Consider the following 18367-nt stretch of genomic DNA (forward strand, 5'->3'; position numbering starts at 1 on the left):
GTAAGAAAGCTTCACGCTTGCAGTGGCCACATTTTGTAGCGATACCACTTTGCTTTCCATCATCTTTTCTACATCATACTTGCCGATTGGCTTACTGCAGTAATAACAAATGGCATGGCTACATCTAAGCTAATAATGAAGGGCTGAATACCCAGAAAACACAGCTGCAGGTTATACTGCAGTAAAACTGTTTTGGGCAAGTTGGTTCATAGCTATTCAAAAAGTACAGCGTGACTGAGACGGGGACAAACAAGACCACATCACAAGCGCCGACTAATAACGCTTAGTCAATGCTTGTGATGCAGTTTTGAGTTTCATTGTATCGATCTCAGTCGCGCTGCGCCTTTTAAATAGCAAGCTATACACTTGTAAAAACAAAAGCAAGAGAAATGGTGGTTTGTTTCTATGTTCTCAATGCAGTCCACCACAAACTCACCTCAGATCGTATGGCAGGTTGTGGCAACGTATGTACCTTACTGGGAAGTCTAAAGTAACGAGTACTGAGACACAGTTATCAGAAAAGATCTTTATAATCGCTGTTGAAACACTGTGAGTTAGTGTTATTTCTTTTCACAAGGGCACAATCCAAATGGATATGTAAACAACATATTTTACATGACGTTTCGCTGCTACATTAACACATTCACATCTCCGATGGCAGGCAGGCCTCCCTACACGCACGACTAGCCAGCACACCTGAGTAGTCACGTCGGCACGAATTAAAAAGGAGGAAACGTGAAACTTGCATTGAGCTAACTAAACACGACGAAGTCACAGAGAATGGCAAAATAACGATGAGGAGCAACATCAACGGCATTTTCTGTGTCACGTGGTAGAGCTTCCGAGCAACGTTTCTTGACAGAATAAATAACGAATGGCGCATCATTAAAAAAAAAGGCATTTTCCACGAGCATTAAATGTGAACAAAAGGTGCTCAAGAACGCCAATTTGAATAGCGGACTATGATTCTTGGAGCTAAAACACTTTTTGTTGATAGTCAGGCCAAATCGTTATGCTCACCTGCCACTTGCAACACCACTATGCCAGAGTTTTGCTTCGAGAAAACAAGGATAAGAGAACGACGGCTGGCTAAATACACCTCCTTTGTTCCTTCAACTTGGGCTCGTGCATTGTGGAGTAAAAGGGGTGTATATATGTAAACTCATTGCTCATGTCTTTGCAGCCGCCAGGAGAAAGCATATTGCAAAGAAACTCGCCTAAATTAAAAAGACTAGGAAGAGGAAGAAAAAAGGGATCCCAAGATCAGCTCCAGGCACAGCTCTGAAAGGATTCCTCTCTAATGCAATAGAAACCATGCAACGATGAGGAAGAAAAAAATGAACAAAGGTGCAGATAAATTGATGACGAGCGACAAAAACTCTGGTAAAAGCTCTGGGCACACTGGCTCTAAACTTTGACATGTTCAGGGTGAGATGGGGAAGAGAGAGGAGTTTTTTTTTACATAACACAACGAGGATATGGGAAGATCAGCGGAGAGGTGCACAAACGAAAGACTCTAAACGACCGCCACTACTTTGCAAAACAGTCCGAACGCATGCACCACCGCATTGACCACCTCACCTAACGCTTCTGCAGAAGACACTCCCTGGTTCCTGTCACCTGGCCACTCACAAATGGACAAAAATTTGCTGCCACAAGATTAAGAACTGAGCTATCAGAAGGAGATGGAACAGTGGTGGGAGGGGTAAAAGAAGCAATGCCATCCAAGAAGTCAACCAAGGAGCGCTCTGAGAAACACTGGCTGAATGTGCAGCGACAGGGCAAAGTCGCTTGCTGCCCCTCCAACTTCCAGAGGGGGTTTGAACACTAGGGTGCCGCCGCATCAAGAAGCCAAGTGCCCAGAGTCGGAAGGAAAGCGCTGGAATAAACTGCCAGGATCTAGAGGTCAGGCGGTCGCAAACACAGAAAAAATAAAATAAAGGTAGATCAGGAAGAGAGGGAAGCCTTCACTGTATGGTGCACTGCCGGTGCCCATTGCGCAGCCTCAGCCGCGACTTGGGACGGTACTTCTCCAAATAGGAGAGCTGCTTGGCATTGATGGCTCCCCGTCGCTTCCTGAAAGAGAAAGATGAGATGAGCGAGGGCAGCATCACACATTTGACAATGACAACCATGCAACGTGTGATGGAGTTTAAATTTAGACCGATTTCTTTCTGACTCTGCCATAGGTACTAGAGCACTCAACTGTTACCTTAGGCCAATTGGTTCATACATCCAATAAAATCTCCTAAGTACAAAGTCAGGAGTCCACTGTACAGGACAAATACAATAACCCTCCCAGCCTTTTATCAGTTTTTGTTCTTTCAGCAAGAATCGTTACTGTCAGACACCAAAATATAGAGCTGTTGAAAATGAAATACCTGAAGCCAATTCGCGCTAGAAGCAAAGCAGTAGGAAGAATTCTTCTGTAACACTGGCAACAACATTTCTATTGGTATTAAACATGCAACGTTACAGCAAAGAAACTATATGGTTGTGAAGCATTTTAGCTTATGTAGTGTTATACAGGTGCACTGAAACAAATGAAGCATGGAATCACTGTTTTCATGCCCTATAACTGCAGGGTCATTTCTGTAAACTCTTTACTGCACACAACCAGAACATTTTTAGACAAGGCTAAACTTGCAACACTGCAAAAGCAGGGCTTTTCATTAGCACCAACAATGCTAGGCCACTGTGGGGGACGACTATAATGGTATGTCCACACAACAGGAAAAACCCTAGCAGCAAGGCAGGATGCCATGAGTGACAACTGACCAATGGGTTCAAGACGCTTTAGTGTAGCCACAAAACAGACAATGAAAAGCGAGCCATGTAGATAACACGAACCGCAAGAAGACAATTTTTAAAGCCATTGAGACACGAGTGCTCACTTTCACGAGAAGTCTCAATGGAACTCGGAAAGTCAGGTATGGTGCGACTACTGCACCTCGCAAAACGTAGGTCAGTGCTGCAGAGTGGTCTGCTGTGCGTGCACTCCCTATGCATGTTCTTCCCGCCTGTGTGGACCTAACTTAAGAGAGTGGTACTCACTGCCTTATGAGCTCCACAGCATCCTCGTAAGTCATACCTAATTCAATAAGTGCTAATGCAACCAATACAGGTGCCCTGCAAGTAAAAAAAAAACAAGCAACAGTTAAGAAAGAAATTCAATATTACATAGCATGACCTCTGAAACGTGGCACACGTCGTTGCACTGAATGACGCCTGGATATTGAAAGTTACTGTTCACATACACAAAATGAATTTAAAGTACGAGGTAAGCAAGATTTTAGAGAAGCGTCCTAGGGTACCATGCAGACAGGCACACCGTAAATCAATTTTTGAACCCCACCTCAGGCATTTCACATGTGGGCAAGCCGTATATACACCAACATGATAATGTGCTACAGAAGAAAATATTTCCAAGAATATTGCAACTTGCCCATATAAGGAACTGCTAGTTACATTAGGGGGTATAGAAGTGTATAGATTGAATGGCCCCCCTTTTCTTACCCTCCTATGTCTCTCATCACGTAAACAAGGTTCAGTTTTGCTTATCATTTCTGCCTAGTGTCTTGACTCCAGACGTCCGTGGCAAGTCTCCTGAGATCCACCTACCATGCCCTAACACCATGTAGGCTGCAGTCCTTCACTGCTCAAGCATCACACTATTTTCTTAATTCACTCATGTCATGATCCAGCATGTATGCATAGGTCAATACACAAAATTAGGCAGTTTTATGTGCATACACCTAGGTATTTCTTACCCCACATCGTTCAATGTATCATTTTTCATATGCTGTTTCATATCTCAAGATATTGATTTATGCGCAGGAACTTCACACAAAACCCATAGTTTCAGACACACTGAAGTCAAGTTTCAGTTTTGGGCAGCTCATAAAGACCAAAATCTTTGTCCAAAATTACTTTCCACTGTAAGAAATAAAGGCAAAAAAAATTGTTAAAAATGTTCTTTGGTGCAGGAAATATTAGGGCTTTGCAAGGTTAAACACCGCTTGTTACACACTGTGTGCACAGTTATTCTTCACAGACGAAGGCCCATACCGACAAAAAATCAAATGAAGGACCACAACCCAACACTAGTCACACAAAGGTCAGCTGTGCTGCCCCTTTTAGATAACACCGTATTTACTCGCATAATGATCACTTTTTTTTAAAAATCTGTCGCTAACTTGGGGGTGCAATTATTGTGCAGGATAACATTTCCAGAAAAAAAAACAACAAAGAGTGCTGAGAATTTAAACAGGTTGGAGTTCTAATGATGGCTAACGTGAGCATAACCAAAAAATCAAATTGGACACGGCTTACTTTTGTCAAAAACGCACACGGCCTGTATGCACTACATGAACTGCACCTAGCCCTTTTATGTATCTCTCCTATTCAACCACCGACTTTACTCTGAGTTGGAGTCTACACTGCCGTTGTTGTGAGCTTGCTCATTGAGGCTGCATTTTCATCACTAGGGGCATCATTATATTGTCTCATACAAAGCAATCTTCAGTCGCGATCAGCGAGTGCGACATCCCAGTCTTCTTGAAACTCCACGACCACCTTGCCGGAGATTCTGCTCCACGCTTCCAGGAGCAAAGTAACGCCCAGCATCAGATCATGCTGGCCCACAGCCATCCACTCTGGATGCAGCCTTTGAACTTTGTCCTTGAACAGCTTATTCAAGGACATGTCGAGAAGCTGTAGCAGTGATGTGAGGAGGTTGGTGCATATCTCCTTCAGCTTTGTGCCAAGGCTATCCACAAGGTGGCCATGAGAGCTGTCCACCACGAGGAGTGTGGGAAGCGGTAGCACTCCCGGTCTTCATCTCCAAAACATCTTTACTGACCCTTTTCGCGGAGGAGTTGTTCTATAGAAACTAGACGGCACGAAACCATTACTGCTTCCACCTTGCTTCTGTGCAATCAGCTGTAGGAAATGCAACAGAGTTTTCGTTAACGCACTGTGCTCCATCATGCTGGAGTGAATTGTGTGGACTGAAGATGTGTGCAGTAGTTGGTATGCAAAAATAATGACTAGCATATTAAGGAACGGGGTCAATCTGTGAAGCCAATTTTGTGTACTGTTGCTGCAGCTGTCCGTATGTGTTACTGGCACTTCCAAATATCCGGCTCCCTTCGAGGGTGCAGAAATCTGCTCAGCTGCCAGCGTTGCAGTATTGCAGAGATGGAGTAATGGAAGTCTATTACTCCATCTTCATAGGCAGATGGAAGCTGCTGGCACAATGATGTCCACTGTCTCAATGACAGTCCATTCCGTCACTCGAAGTGCGTCAGCTATCTAGAGCTCACACGGAAGTCTCAACATGATGCCCTGCTTCCTCGCAATCGAGTGTGCCTGCATTTGGACTATTTCGAGCGATATGGCGCACCTTTCTTTGCTGAGGTCCCTTACATATTCAAGGACGACCTCCTCAACTTGTGGAAACTTGCCAGTCTTTGGTCCACGGAAAGCTAGGCATGTGTTGTTGGTTGCCTCAAGCTTCTCGTGCCGACTTCTCCAGTATCAGAAATGGATGTTGTCGACACTGAAGTGCCTGCAGGCAGCGCAGTTACCATGCTCAAGCGCAAGCTCAATAGCCTTTAACTTAATGGCAGCGTATAACTAGCAAACCACCGCATGGCGAATCGGCCACAAGACAGAAGAAGCACAAGTTAACAAGGACAAAACAAGGACCGCACACAGGAGACACAGTCAATGTTGTGGCATGCGTTGATTGAATGGCGTTGAAGCAAGAGGCAGTACGGAGGGCAATGCGCTTGCTGCTGCTGCGGCACTTTCTCACTCCTGCGTTTTCACAGCGACTTTCTGCGGATATCAAGTGAGTTGTGTTCATGTTTACTAGTGTGTGCGTGACACCATGCTCGTTAATTTAGTTAATACGCAAATGTTTACAAATTTATACGGCTCATAAAACTGCGCTCCTTAATTTGTTTAGCTGTTTACTAATTTGCTATCGCAATCAATGCTTCGACTTCTGGGCGAAACACTTTTTTTATTTATTGCACCTTTACCGCATTGGCAGTAAAGCTTCGTTCTTTCAAATGAGAAAAAGTTGTATTTCTCTATTAAAGCAGGAGGCATGCGATACTGTAAATGGCTTTTTTTTTTCCTTTTAATTTGGTCACGAAAGACAGGTGCGCGTTATGATCGAGGGCGCGTTAGAACCGAGTAAATACGATATATGTTACTTTCCCGGGACCAATGGGCCAGTTCCAATTATCCGTTAGTTCGAATTATGCGATTGAATTAAAGAGGTTCGACTGTATACAGTAAAAACCTGGTGATACTATTAGGGCTGGTACGAATATCAGTAGATACGAATGTGTAACATTTACCCATCTGAAACACATTTCTTACAATACGAAAAACAATGGCTGTTCTGAATGCATTACCGCACCGCTGAGGATCACTGAACATGTGAGCAACAGCGGCAGCCGAGCCAGCGGAGCAGCAGGCTAAGACAAGCTGGCATAGTGGGTTCTGGCCGGGATTCATAGTTGCCAAGGAACCGGCTACATCACCCGACTGTGCAGCCTCATAGGTCCCCACGTAGAGTGGTGATCCTCGAGGATCGTGTGACACATACGTCACAGGCCTCGCCTAATTTTTGTCCTTGCCTTTTTTTTTTGCTGCTACGCACTTCTGCTGACAAAATGGCATAGTTTCGGTACATGTGCATGTGACTGCATGACCGTGAGAACAAGCAGACGAAGCGGAAGATGTCCCTTGCGTCAGTGCGAAGTAAAACAAAAAACACGCAGACATTGCATTTGTGTTTTATCACTTCTCGAAACTTCAATTCGTCAATTCAAGCAACAGATCACACAAATAACAAATGGTGTTTTGAATAATTCTCGAAGTCACGTGCCACCACGAGCAACGTCACACTGCGGACTCCAGTACGCAGGTGCAGGGATGCAAGCACGTCGTTCTCCGGCTTGAAGCGCGGTAGCCATGAGGAGAAGGAAAACCGGAGTTCGGTTTGAAATTTCGGATCTTTCTGCGATGCGTAGTGATGTAATACTTTGCAGACACGATCGTTATCATGCAATGTATGCTCCGCGCTTGGTCAGCTCAAAATGGTCAAACCTGGTGAGGGGTCCTTTTAAGCCTATATTGGTGGCTCGCCAGCTGTTTACCAGTTTGTTTTAGGGCCGCTTTGGTTGCTATGGTGTGTGCAGTTGGTTTGGCGAGTCTTGATGAGTCATTTACATAGTGCTCAATTGATGGCACTTGGCCTTCAAGCTCAATTATCATCAGCGAGAACAAGCAGACTACCGTCCCGGTGGCAATTTCGGGGCGTGATCATTAAGCAGGAGAAGAAAACGAGAGAGAGAAAGAGAGAGATCTAGAAGCCAATTTCAAGGCTGTGGTCATTATGCGAGCATGATGGTTCGTATATGCAAGTAAAGACGGTGTATTGTCTCATGTGCTCACCTGCCCAGGCCGGCAACGCAGTGTACAGCTATGCAGCAGTCTGGGTCCTCCTTGAAGCGTTTCCTGAGCAACTGGAACCACTCCTCCACAATACGCGCTGGGGGTGGGGACCCATCATCAAACTGCCAGTCCTGCAAGACAAACACAGCAATGTCTCTCAACAGGTTTTTCAATAATCAAGTGTATGAGACTCGTGAAACTTCAGGAAGAACAAGGAATGTGGCAACCATCCCACGGTTGAGGCTGTTCTGACAAATTGTTAACCCAAGAGATGTGACCGCTAAAACAAATGTGGAGAATCAAACTTGAATTATGATGGCTGCATTTAGCATAGTGGCATCAGCAGACCAAACTTGTGAAGTTGAACAACGCTGCAGTAAACATTGGCAAACAAGCTAGAAATTGTACTCTGGGATTCAATAACTAGTAGCTCCAGAGCAATGTGCCTTCTGTGGCCACCTGGCTGACATTTGTTCATTTTTATGTGCTACAAAAGAGAGAGAGAGAGAGCTTGGGCACACCCATAAGGCTCTTATAACTTCTTGGGCAAGATGGCGCTCTGTCTGTCTGTCTGTCTCTCTCTCTCTGTGTGTGTGTGTGTGTGCGTGCGTGCGCGCGCACGCTCTTCCCTTGCATGTTCCTTTTTAGAGCCCTAAAATCACGCTCTTATACTAGATCATTACGTTTGTACAATTACTATCTCATTCCACACTGACAGGTTATTTGAGCATTTAAATAAGTTTCTCCATGAAATTCTACATTGCATGGGTTGCTGTAAAGGTTTGCACTTGAGGGCAAATAAATAAACTGCATACCTTTGCCAATGGCTGTAGTGCAAATTCACAAACTTCAACATTACCTTTACTAGTTACATTTCTCGTCATTCATTCCAGGTCATATCCAACGCACACTGTTGTACAAGTCTCAAGAAAGCCTTCTCAAGCTTAGCACACTTGACAGTTCATTTCTCCAATTCTTTTTAAAGGGACCCTGGAACCACTTCTTATCGAAGTGGACAAATGTATTTGAAGGTAAAATAAGCTATTTCAGAAATAATTTGCAGCAAAAAGTACTTAAATGCATTCAGCAGAAGTGGGTTTATTAGCAATCAAACATGCCCTTTGTGATGCTTCCACTCCTATTTCAATGCCTTGCACTGCAAAGGCTACAGTGGAGCAGGGCGTGCCCAAAACGCTTTGCCTACTGAACCATGGCGTGCAGTTCAAGTTTGATTTTGGATGTTAACGTAGGCACCATTACCGATTTTGGCACCTACAACGCACCAAATGTAAACCAAATGCAGTTGTCCTCTGCGAGCTGCAGTGTGGTTAGCCAATGGATTCACTGCAGCTATACACAACTGTAGCGTGTATGCACAGCGTTTATTTTGCGCATAACAGGGCTTGAGTGCACGCCCGCGCTCATATGCTCCAGCCAGACTGAGCCATGTGGTGTGGACTGGCTTTGTCCTTCAAAAGCTTGACTGACTGATAGTAGCCACTTCCAACTGGTGAATTTTGAAGTTCTATCAATAAGTCTGCCAAGGCATTTAAACAATAGCGGCCAGGAGGGAGCACGTGCTGGCAAGCGTGCTCCCTCCTCAAGTTTCATGTGGCTTGAGGCTTGTTGAACATTCAAAACTAATCAAAATCAGTGAGAGCAATGACACCGCTAAGCAGGGAGGTCGAAGTTTAATTCCTATGCGGGCGGCCGAGCAGGAACAGACGATAGTTGGCATCTCCTGGAAGTAAGCAATTATCAAAATTCGAAAGCAGATTTTCACTTCAACTTGTTTATTTAACTTTGTCAATAAATATACACAGGAATAGTAAGAAGACGCACACTGGTCCAAACACTTTTCTTGATCGACATCAGCTATTGGCCAATAGCAGCCGCACATGGGAATCTGCTATATTACAAAATAAAGCGTCCAGAAAAGAGTGAAGGGCAGGCTTCTGTTGACAAGAACGCGCCTGAGAGAAAGATGACTTTGCGCTCTGCTTGTGAGCTCCACGCATCGTGCATGGCTGCAAAACTTGGCCGAGATGTCCACAACAGCGGGTGCCACCCACGGATTACCATATTTTAATTACTTGAACCTAATGTGCACTTTTTTCCTGATAAAATGAGTTCAAAAATTGCACACGTTTTAGAATCAAGTACGACCCTAAATATGTGTTACCATGTCGCCATTGGCATTTCAATATGGCCACCCGGTACACAATGGCGAAAGTCTACGTGTCTAGGCGCACCGCACTGTGTTCTTGTCACTTAGTTCCATGTTGAAGCGAGAGGCCAGACAACGGTCGATTCGCTCGCTCCTGCTACTGCACTTTCTCACTCCAGCATTCTGATAAAAAGTTTTTGTGGTCATTGAGTGAGACGTGCTCATTTATACTTATGTGCACGTTACACCATGCTTGTTAATTTAATAAGTATATGGTTAAGGGCCCCTTTAATGTGAATTCATGAGATTTTGTTAAGAGAATTGTGCTTTGAAGACTTTATAAACAGACAGCTAAAGTGAATGTAATGTCTCAATAAGAGAGCTCCGAGGAAATAAATACCAATACAACTTACCCACACGTTAATGCCTTCCTTCTCAAGCAAATCCTTCTGATAAGTGGCTTCGCATACCCTGACAACATCCTTGACATTCCTTTTCTTGAATTCCTACAATTAAACACACAGAAAGGTGCAAGTATAAAAGAAGGGAATACACAAATGGAGAGTCCAACAACTAGTAAAACGTTATGTTAATCCATCACCATATTGGCTGACTGGGACGACAACAACCAGTTTCTGTTGTGGGGAGTGAATTAAGCAATCAGAGTTGAAAACAATGCTAATGCAACCTTTGGTAGTGATAACTTTGTTAATATGCACCTGGCAAGAACACAACATAATACACTGAATGGTGGCATGTACAAACCAGTAAATACAAATTTGTGTCTTCTTACTTGTGCTACCACCAACAGAAGAATGTGTTGCTGCCTAAAATGCGTTTCAGTCATGCTTATTTTTTTTCTTTCTTGAAAGGCAGAAAAAAAAAAAAGATGCCTCCTTCACATGACTGCACGATAAAAGGCAGGCAATAACCAAGCAGGATTTAGACACTTTGGCAGAAAGCACGGCAGCAGATCGGACATTGTATTGGCTTGTGTGCCTATGTAACATTCACTGAAAACCAGTAACACTTCCTTGAAATGTGGTACCCAGCGCAGTGCGGTGCCGATAATTCCATGCGATTTGCATGCAGTGCAATGCCTAATTAGCAAGACGTGAAACAGTCCTTGTGCAGGGACGCTAAAAGGTACGAGTGCTGCATGTTTGCTGGGAGACTTATGCAGACCGTTATCCAGTGTTATGCTGCCAAAGCTGACTGCTGTCAAAAAGCTTCAAATTGCTGTAGCAAACATCACTTGAAGCTCACAGTGGCATCAAAACTAATTTGTCGACAAAATATAGTTGCAAGGATGGATAACAATTGTCTCAATAAAATGTTGCACCAGTCAAAATTGTTTTTTCAAACATGTCACATTTGTCATTCTATACACATCTGGCACAACAATTATGTGCACGACAACACACTACAGCGTGGGCACACCGAATATGTACTTAGAAGGTAAATGTCAGCTATGAGAGGTGTCCTATGATTCCTGCAGCTTCATTGCCCTCCAACTTGACTCGGAACAACCTTTAACAGCTAAGTGTAGCCTGTATATCGCATAGAATTGGCAGAAGTGACAATCCCAGAGAGCCTATGCGAGACATCAAAACAACAACTTTGACTACATGAGACAGTACCCCGCACTACAAAGCATGGTATACATCTTGTTTATTACATTGTTTTTATGCAACCAAAGTCTGCATAGTGCAGAGGTTCAGACGAAACAGAAAAATAAAGTGGTACCTTTGGTTTGCCGATGACATTGTTCTATTCAGAAACAATGCACAGGAGTTGCAACAAATGATTGAGGACCTTAAGACAGAGTGTAAGAGTCGGGTTGAAGGTTAATACGCAGAAAACACAGATAATGATGAATAGCCGGGCAACGGAACAAGTGTTCAAGATCGCCAGTCAGCCTCTAGAGTCTGAAGGAGTATGTTTACCTAGGTCAATTAATCACAGGGAACCTGCACCATGAAAAAGAAATTCACAGAAGAATGAAAATGGGTTGGATCGCATGTGGCAGACATCGTGAGCTCCTGAATGGGAGCATACCGTTATCATTGATGGGGGGAGATGGGTTGTCTTTGAGAGAACTTTCAGTGCTGCAAAGCAGCTTTGCTCTGTACATACGTTACCTGGAACCGTGCCAGACTCCCGCTACACTTTCGGAAACAGTCAAGCAGTGGGCAATAGCTCCCCCTGCGGCGCACGAGGTGGGGGACGCCAACTTGATTGGACGTGCCGCGCCTCGGTAACGTGGTAGATGTGCTTCTGCGTTCCTTAATTAGGTGTGACGCGATTAAATATGGTCAGGTGAACTCGAAGGAGGCTCAGGAAAAGGTTCCGTATCTAACAAGAGTCTATGAAGGAGTATGTTTACCTAGGTCAATTAATCCCAGGGAACCCTGATCATGAGATGGAAATTCATAGAAGAATAAAAATGCATTGGATCGCATACGGCAGACATTGTCAGCTCCTGACTGGAAACTTACCATTACCATTGAAAAGGAAGGTGTACAATCAGTGCATTTTACCAGTGCTGACATATGGGGCAGAAACTTGGAGACTGACGAAGCTTGAAAACAAGTTAAGGACCGCATAAAGAGTGATGGAACGAAGAATGCTATGCATAAATTTGAGAGACAGAAACAGAGCGGTTAGGATCAGGCTGCAATCGGGTATAGGTGATATTCTAATAGACATTAAGAGAAAAAAATGGCGCTGGGCAGGTCATGTAATGCGCAGGTTATATAACTGTTGGACCATTAGGGTTACAGAATGGGTACCAAGAGATGGGAAGTGCAGTACAGGATGGCAGAAGACTAGGTGGAGTGGTGAAATTAGGAAATTTGCGGGCGCTAGTTGGAATCGGCTGGTGCAGGACAGGGGTAATTGGTGATTGCAGGGAGAGGCCTTCATCCTGCAGTGCACGTAAAACAGGCTGATGATGATTATGAGGTTTAAGGTCCCAAAGTGGCAGTGCATGGATGCTATACTGAATGGTCCAGACTTGGGCCGTTTTTGTAACATCAAAATTTGAACTGTTGAGATTTGATCATGCGATGTACTCAGTGGCAGAGCTCTGCTGCCACCAAGTAACCATTACCGCCAGGTAAATAACCATGCAGGCAGTAAACGAAATGGTTCGTGTGCAGAAGGCTTGCCCTTGCATGCAGTCATTTCCCAGAATAGTTTTTTGTGTGAACTTTAGCAGAAGAATGTGAGCAGCCTGGTTCCTTTCACACCACAGGCTGGCTAGAATAAAGGCGCCTCTCTTTTGAGGCTTGCATAGTACAATAAAACCTTGTTAATTCAGATTTTATGGGACCAGAAAAAAAATGTATGAATTAACCAAATGTCAAGTTATAACAATAAACAAATGTTTACTACACGAACGTCCCTTATTCACTAAATAAATCGACAACTGCAGTTTTTATTTTGCAGGAAAGCTGCAGTTCTCGTCATCTTGTGAATGATTAGCGCTCGCAGTGCAAGAGCGGGTCTTTATCCGAGTAGACATTGTTTTTGCTACTACATGCACATCCAGGTTTTCCCGGCAGTTAGCTGGTCAGCAACAGATCGCCAGTTCATTGCAACACAGCTGGGGGGTTTGTCACCAGGGTGCGTCTGCACTAGAATTGTGCTCTATCCTTGGCAGCTTCTGCCATGTTTGTAACATGGGCACCTTGCACAGAGTAAGTACGGAAATAATGCTCGCCACAACCACTGCAGGTGAATCTGTGGTCACTATTGACATGATCTGGGAAAGCGACCCTGAAGTTCTGAAGGCACAAGGGCACACAGGTCATATGCGACAGTAAACAACATAAATAAGCAAAGCGTTTTGGCATTCCTGTCATTCCCATATGGTGCCCACTGATGAATATTGTGACGCAGAATCCACTGGTTAGTTTTTGTTGAATGCTACCGCCCTTTTTGCTCTTTTTCATCACACATTTGGGGCAGTCAGCACATATTGAGGGTCGTCCGAAATACCTGGTGCACAGCCAAATACAAACAAATTAACGAGTTTAACAAATGAAAGAATGCAAGCGTTTGTCGGAACCAAAGAGTACAAATTATACGACTTCCCAAATTAACGAGCGTTGAATTAACAAGGCTTTTACTGTATTGGAATATGCACGTTCCTGTGTACAGCAGCAACTAGCAATGCTTTCATGTCCCTCTCCACTGCATGGTGGCTGCACTAAGCTGGACATCAGCCATGTCATGCTGTGTGCACCAGTTACCCACTCATAGACCACATGCAAACAGTGGAGTGCCGATGGTTCCTGTCCACTTTGGGAGTAGTTCAGTTCAGCAGAGACGGTTATGGCAGCGACATCTAGAGGTATCTGCCTATTTTTGTAGCCGCTCCACGCACCCACAGCACTTCTGCCCAATCAGCACATCTGATGCTATGTTTGTCTGACCACAATCTATGATATATCACCCGTCTCGTGTGACATATGGCTAACTTGTGCATGCCTCACTGTGTTCTTGAATTTAGTTCCATGTGAGCCTTTAACCGACACACTGTTGCGTGCTTCAACCCATGAAACAAATGGCATGAAATTCTTCTCAAAGCAGTTACTTGGATAGATTCAAATAGTATGAACCTAGCTGAGCGAGATGGCAATGGTGTAAAGAGAGTGCAGTCTGAGTGACTGAATGCCATGTGATTAGGTTAAATCATGCTGAAGATTTTAGTTTTGATCCAAGCACAGCGCTGCCCATTTGACTGAGCAGAATGAACCAAGTGGCCGATAGACCAACCTCCAGGAAGGCTGGCACGGTGGCGTCAGTGGGGCGGTCCGTGATGAGAAAGCGCATGTTCTTGAAGTCGATCTCGGAAGGTCCCGGCCGCATGGCTGCCGCCTTGTGCCTCATGGCTGGTGCGGACATGGCACAGCGGCGCAGCACTGCACAGTCAGCCAGACCGCTTACCCCATAGGGCACACAGCACATAGGCAGAGGGCCGCCAGTCCCCTTATTTGTGCTGTGCCAGGCAGTACTCGCCGCTCGAGCCAAGCACTACCTCCATCCAAGCACGGCTGCCGCTGCTGCTGCCCTGTACGCCTGCTGTCGCCTGAAAGGAGACCAACTCCCAGCTCTCGACATTCGGACCAGCACCCACACACTCCATTTACACGAAGAGTTTGTTGAAACATTTTCACTGAAGTAATAAATTTTGTGAAATATGCAGTCAGAATAGGCAGCACTGTGCAGAGAGGTCAGTAAGGTCCAAAGTTCTTTTGACTTGCGAAGCACTAGATTGGAATGAATAATTAGAACAAAGCGTGCAGAACAATTCTGAAGCGATTCAAGAGATGTGATTAGAGATTTAGTTTGGGGATCCCAGAGAGAAGAGGCTATTCAACTTTGAGTCGGACTAGGGTTTTGTACAGAAGCAGTTTCATGGATACTGGTGCTTAGGGAAAGTTGCAGCAAGGAAAGCCAAGCATGTTATTGGCGTTGCTAATGTGTTTAACATGCAATTTCTAGGAAAGATCATTAGTGATGTGAAGGCCTAGGTATCTGTACGAAGTCACCCAAGTTAGAAGGGAACCATTAACGCTATAAAAACAGAAATTAGAATTGACAGGTCATATAATACTCATCGATATACATTTGCGAGTAGTCAGTTTCATTGTTGAAATGATTCCTGAAAATGTGCAAGTCGGAACCCCACTCAGTGCAACTACAGCAAAATTTTTGCATTCAAACACGCCCCCGACAAAACTTTTGTTCAGTGCAGGAACAAGGAAAAATTGCTGGGTCTAAATAGAAATGTAGCATTCCATCTAATATATGAGCACTGTTAACACTACATGATTTCAAAGCACAAAGAAAGCAGAGATATCAAACTTCAATTGTCTTTTCTAAGAAAAGAAGCAACCCGAATTTAGAATTGTCCAACACTGGACAGGTACTTTATTACTTTTCGTTTGAGTGGACTCATTTTTCAAAATATACCTAAACTAGCGAATTACTGAAGTGCGTAGCTTCTTAGCAAAACTGAAATTTGCTGTAAAGAAATTGCAGAGTTGATTGTCCCAAAACTACAAAGTTGGCTACATGGGACGGCATGGTGGAGAGCTCCAGATTAATTTAGACCACCTGTGGCTCTTTAATGTACATCTAAAGCACGGTACAAGAGCATTTTTGCATTTCGCCCCTATCGAAACAAGATCGTGAATCGAACCCTCGACCTTGTGCTCAGCAATGCAATGCTGTAGCCACTGAACTGCCGCAACATGTATAAGTTGCTGCAAGGAAACCCAGTACAGGTGAAAGTGTACACGCTGCAGTTTAATGAAAATGCACTGCAAGGCTTTACTGTTTTTCATACACCGCAAACTGAAACTGGATTTGCCGCTACCTCTGCACTTGCATCGATCAAGAGGCTACATCAATACGAATGTGCGAGTCACTGGCCAAGAAACTAAAACTGCCTATGAAGAACATTTCACGACAAATATGTGTTCAGAAATCATTCCAAATGTTTAAGAAGTAAGAATGATACCGATGTCATTTTTGAAAAATTTGTCTCAAAAGCACACGCTATGATTAGAGGTAATGGGAAACAGCAAGCGAACAAAGGAAATGGCAAATTCTGGCTGCTAGTGCACACTGTGACCAATTTTCACCATCACTTAGACACATTTCACCCACAATATTTTTAAAGTATGCTCCAAGATTCCACACAAACATGGCACCATTGGAAGTTAGGCTTATGGGCAACAAAACAGTGCTAAAGAAAATAAGAAATTTCCGCCTGTACTTTTCACATAATGACATAACGTTTACGCCCCATTACCGTGCGACTACCGGAACAAAAGGAACTCTAAATGTTTATGTAAATATTATTATAGCATCACACAAGAAGCCTCTCCAAAGCATGGACAAAACCCAATGTGTACAAGCTTCCCACATTTCAATCCTCCAGCATGCTGTTTCAGAGGTTGCTTTGAAAGTTTGGGCCAGACTGTGCCAGTGGCAGCATTTGGGCTTCTTTTAACATCTTTCATATTTAAATATAATACCAGCAAAACAAACGACAAAGCGACTCAAGGTTACCGTACCATACACCCTCAAACACTCTACCATTAATATCACCACTAGTGTACAAATTTAACACATTAATCGAAGTAGTCAACTGTTGCCGACTTCTGTCCTGGAGCATTGCCAACTTTTGGCTACTCGTGAAGCAGCAGCAGCGAAAAATAGAAATGCGCGTTACTTTCTGCGGCCAAGAATGCCGAGCACACACTCGTCTGCCTCCATTACCCGGCAATGCAGAAAAGTTCGCTTTCTTTTTCCAGTTGATCACGCATGAACAGAAAGAGCCTCCGTACGCCTGGGGGCTTAAATTGCAATCACAGCTGTCATGCCACTGAAATTTGGGACAAGCTGGTACTGCGAATGCGATCTTGGGAGGGCAGATACTGACGACAGGCTCCGGCTTGTTCAGGACAAGTCGAAAACAGGACATCGGAGGGGGGAAAGATTACGCGATAAGAATCGAAACGGTCAATTTTTTTTTTTTTATCAGCACGCGCATAATAAACTGACGCGGGACTTTTCTGCGAAGTGACCGATACAAATATACAAAGACTCAGTGGGAGGTTCTGCGTACTTGAAACGAAGATAATAAAATGAAATATGAAACAGGCAAGGGTCAAAAACATAACAGTGGGCATTTTCGTGAGAAGTGGGGTTCGTGACTGATAAAACGCTGAGGCTCTCTGGCTGTCACACAAAGCGACACTGACAAGGAATGCACAGGAGGCGTACAGCAAACTTGTTCAGCTCCCGAATAGCGTGTAAGGAACATGAGTTATGGTTTACAGCTACCGATGCACCAGAAACACAGCCCATCTAGTTTAAGGCGTAGCCGGCTGTCTCCTTTTATGCAGGAAAGTAGCAGAAGGTATCAGGCCACGAGCTGAAACTTTGTCGGAACTACAGAAAACGCCCGCTATGACGAGCTTGGAAATGACGTTGCGAAATTCTGGAACAGTAAAGTCGAAACTGCGCGTACCTGCGACGTAATTCGGGCTCTTGTTCGGTGCACATAACGGTGGACGACCAACAGCGTTGTCAAAAGGCAAAGCCACAAACTTCAGGCGGCGGCACGAGAAATGCCACCAAATGAATCCACTACTGGTTGCTGCGCACTGCGCCGCACATTCGCGACTCGTAAACAAGACGATACGCACATAGGCCTGGCGGCTTCTTCAAGAGATGCGCATCAAATCACACAATCGTCAACCGTTTGTCGGCAAGTGCCAAAAATACATTATTTCAGGCGCATCGTTCACTAGGCCTAGCTCTCAATGACGAAACGGTGACGCGCTGCCTAGGCACCCACCAGACCTTGGTTAGCTGTGCTGGTTACATTCACATGTACAAGTTGCGCGAACTTCAACTGATTCAACAAGTTATACTTACTGCTGCGTCGCTTTTCATTGAAGCCAGAATGTGTCGGATATTTCCAGCACACGCTACACATCAAAATATCAAGACGAAGCACATGGTTGTCGCCAGCGGTTGACACACGGCTAGAGCACAAGCCGAAAGAAGATGCGCTGAAAAATGCATTCGAGATGATATTGTAAAATTTATAATTTTATTTTGAAAAAAAAAACGGATACAGGTAAAGGCTGGTAAATCACTATCGATAACCGGGGTGAGAGAGGCTATAAAGAAGTTAAGCGT

At 44.4% G+C, this 18367-nt stretch overlaps 1 protein-coding gene across 3 annotated transcripts; it reads right to left on the minus strand.

Moving 5' to 3' along the window:
* Positions 1–511: 511 nt before the first annotated feature.
* On the minus strand, positions 512–18242 carry PRL-1 (PRL-1 phosphatase). Of its 3 annotated transcripts, none has more exons than XM_065437584.1 (6): positions 18101–18238; positions 14423–14735; positions 10054–10146; positions 7474–7604; positions 3055–3129; positions 512–2076 (listed from the first exon to the last, which is right to left on the minus strand). In XM_065437584.1, exons 2-6 carry the CDS (start codon positions 14612–14614, stop codon positions 1968–1970), a joined length of 600 nt encoding a protein of 199 aa, XP_065293656.1. In that variant the 5' UTR covers positions 14615–14735; positions 18101–18238; the 3' UTR covers positions 512–1967. The 3 variants fall into 3 exon arrangements, with proteins under 3 accessions (XP_065293656.1, XP_065293657.1, XP_065293658.1); XM_065437585.2 differs by lacking the exon at positions 18101–18238 and adding an exon at positions 17691–18086; XM_065437586.1 differs by lacking the exon at positions 3055–3129 and having other exon boundaries at positions 18101–18242.
* Positions 18243–18367: the final 125 nt, after the last annotated feature.

This window comes from Dermacentor albipictus, chromosome 5, assembly GCF_038994185.2.
Source record: "Dermacentor albipictus isolate Rhodes 1998 colony chromosome 5, USDA_Dalb.pri_finalv2, whole genome shotgun sequence".
Lineage (NCBI taxonomy): Eukaryota > Metazoa > Arthropoda > Arachnida > Ixodida > Ixodidae > Dermacentor > Dermacentor albipictus.

Excerpts from the sequence above, each read along its gene's own strand:
- PRL-1 (XM_065437584.1), bottom strand. The coding sequence starts at position 14,614 with ATGTGCTGTGTGCCCTATGGGGTAAGCGGTCTGGCTGACTGTGCAGTG. Across the intron at positions 10,147-14,422 it reads CCGTGCCAGCCTTCCTGGAG|GAATTCAAGAAAAGGAATGT; the intron begins GTTGGTCTATCG and ends GTTTAATTGTAG. Across the intron at positions 7,605-10,053 it reads AGGAAGGCATTAACGTGTGG|GACTGGCAGTTTGATGATGG; the intron begins GTAAGTTGTATT and ends TTTGTCTTGCAG.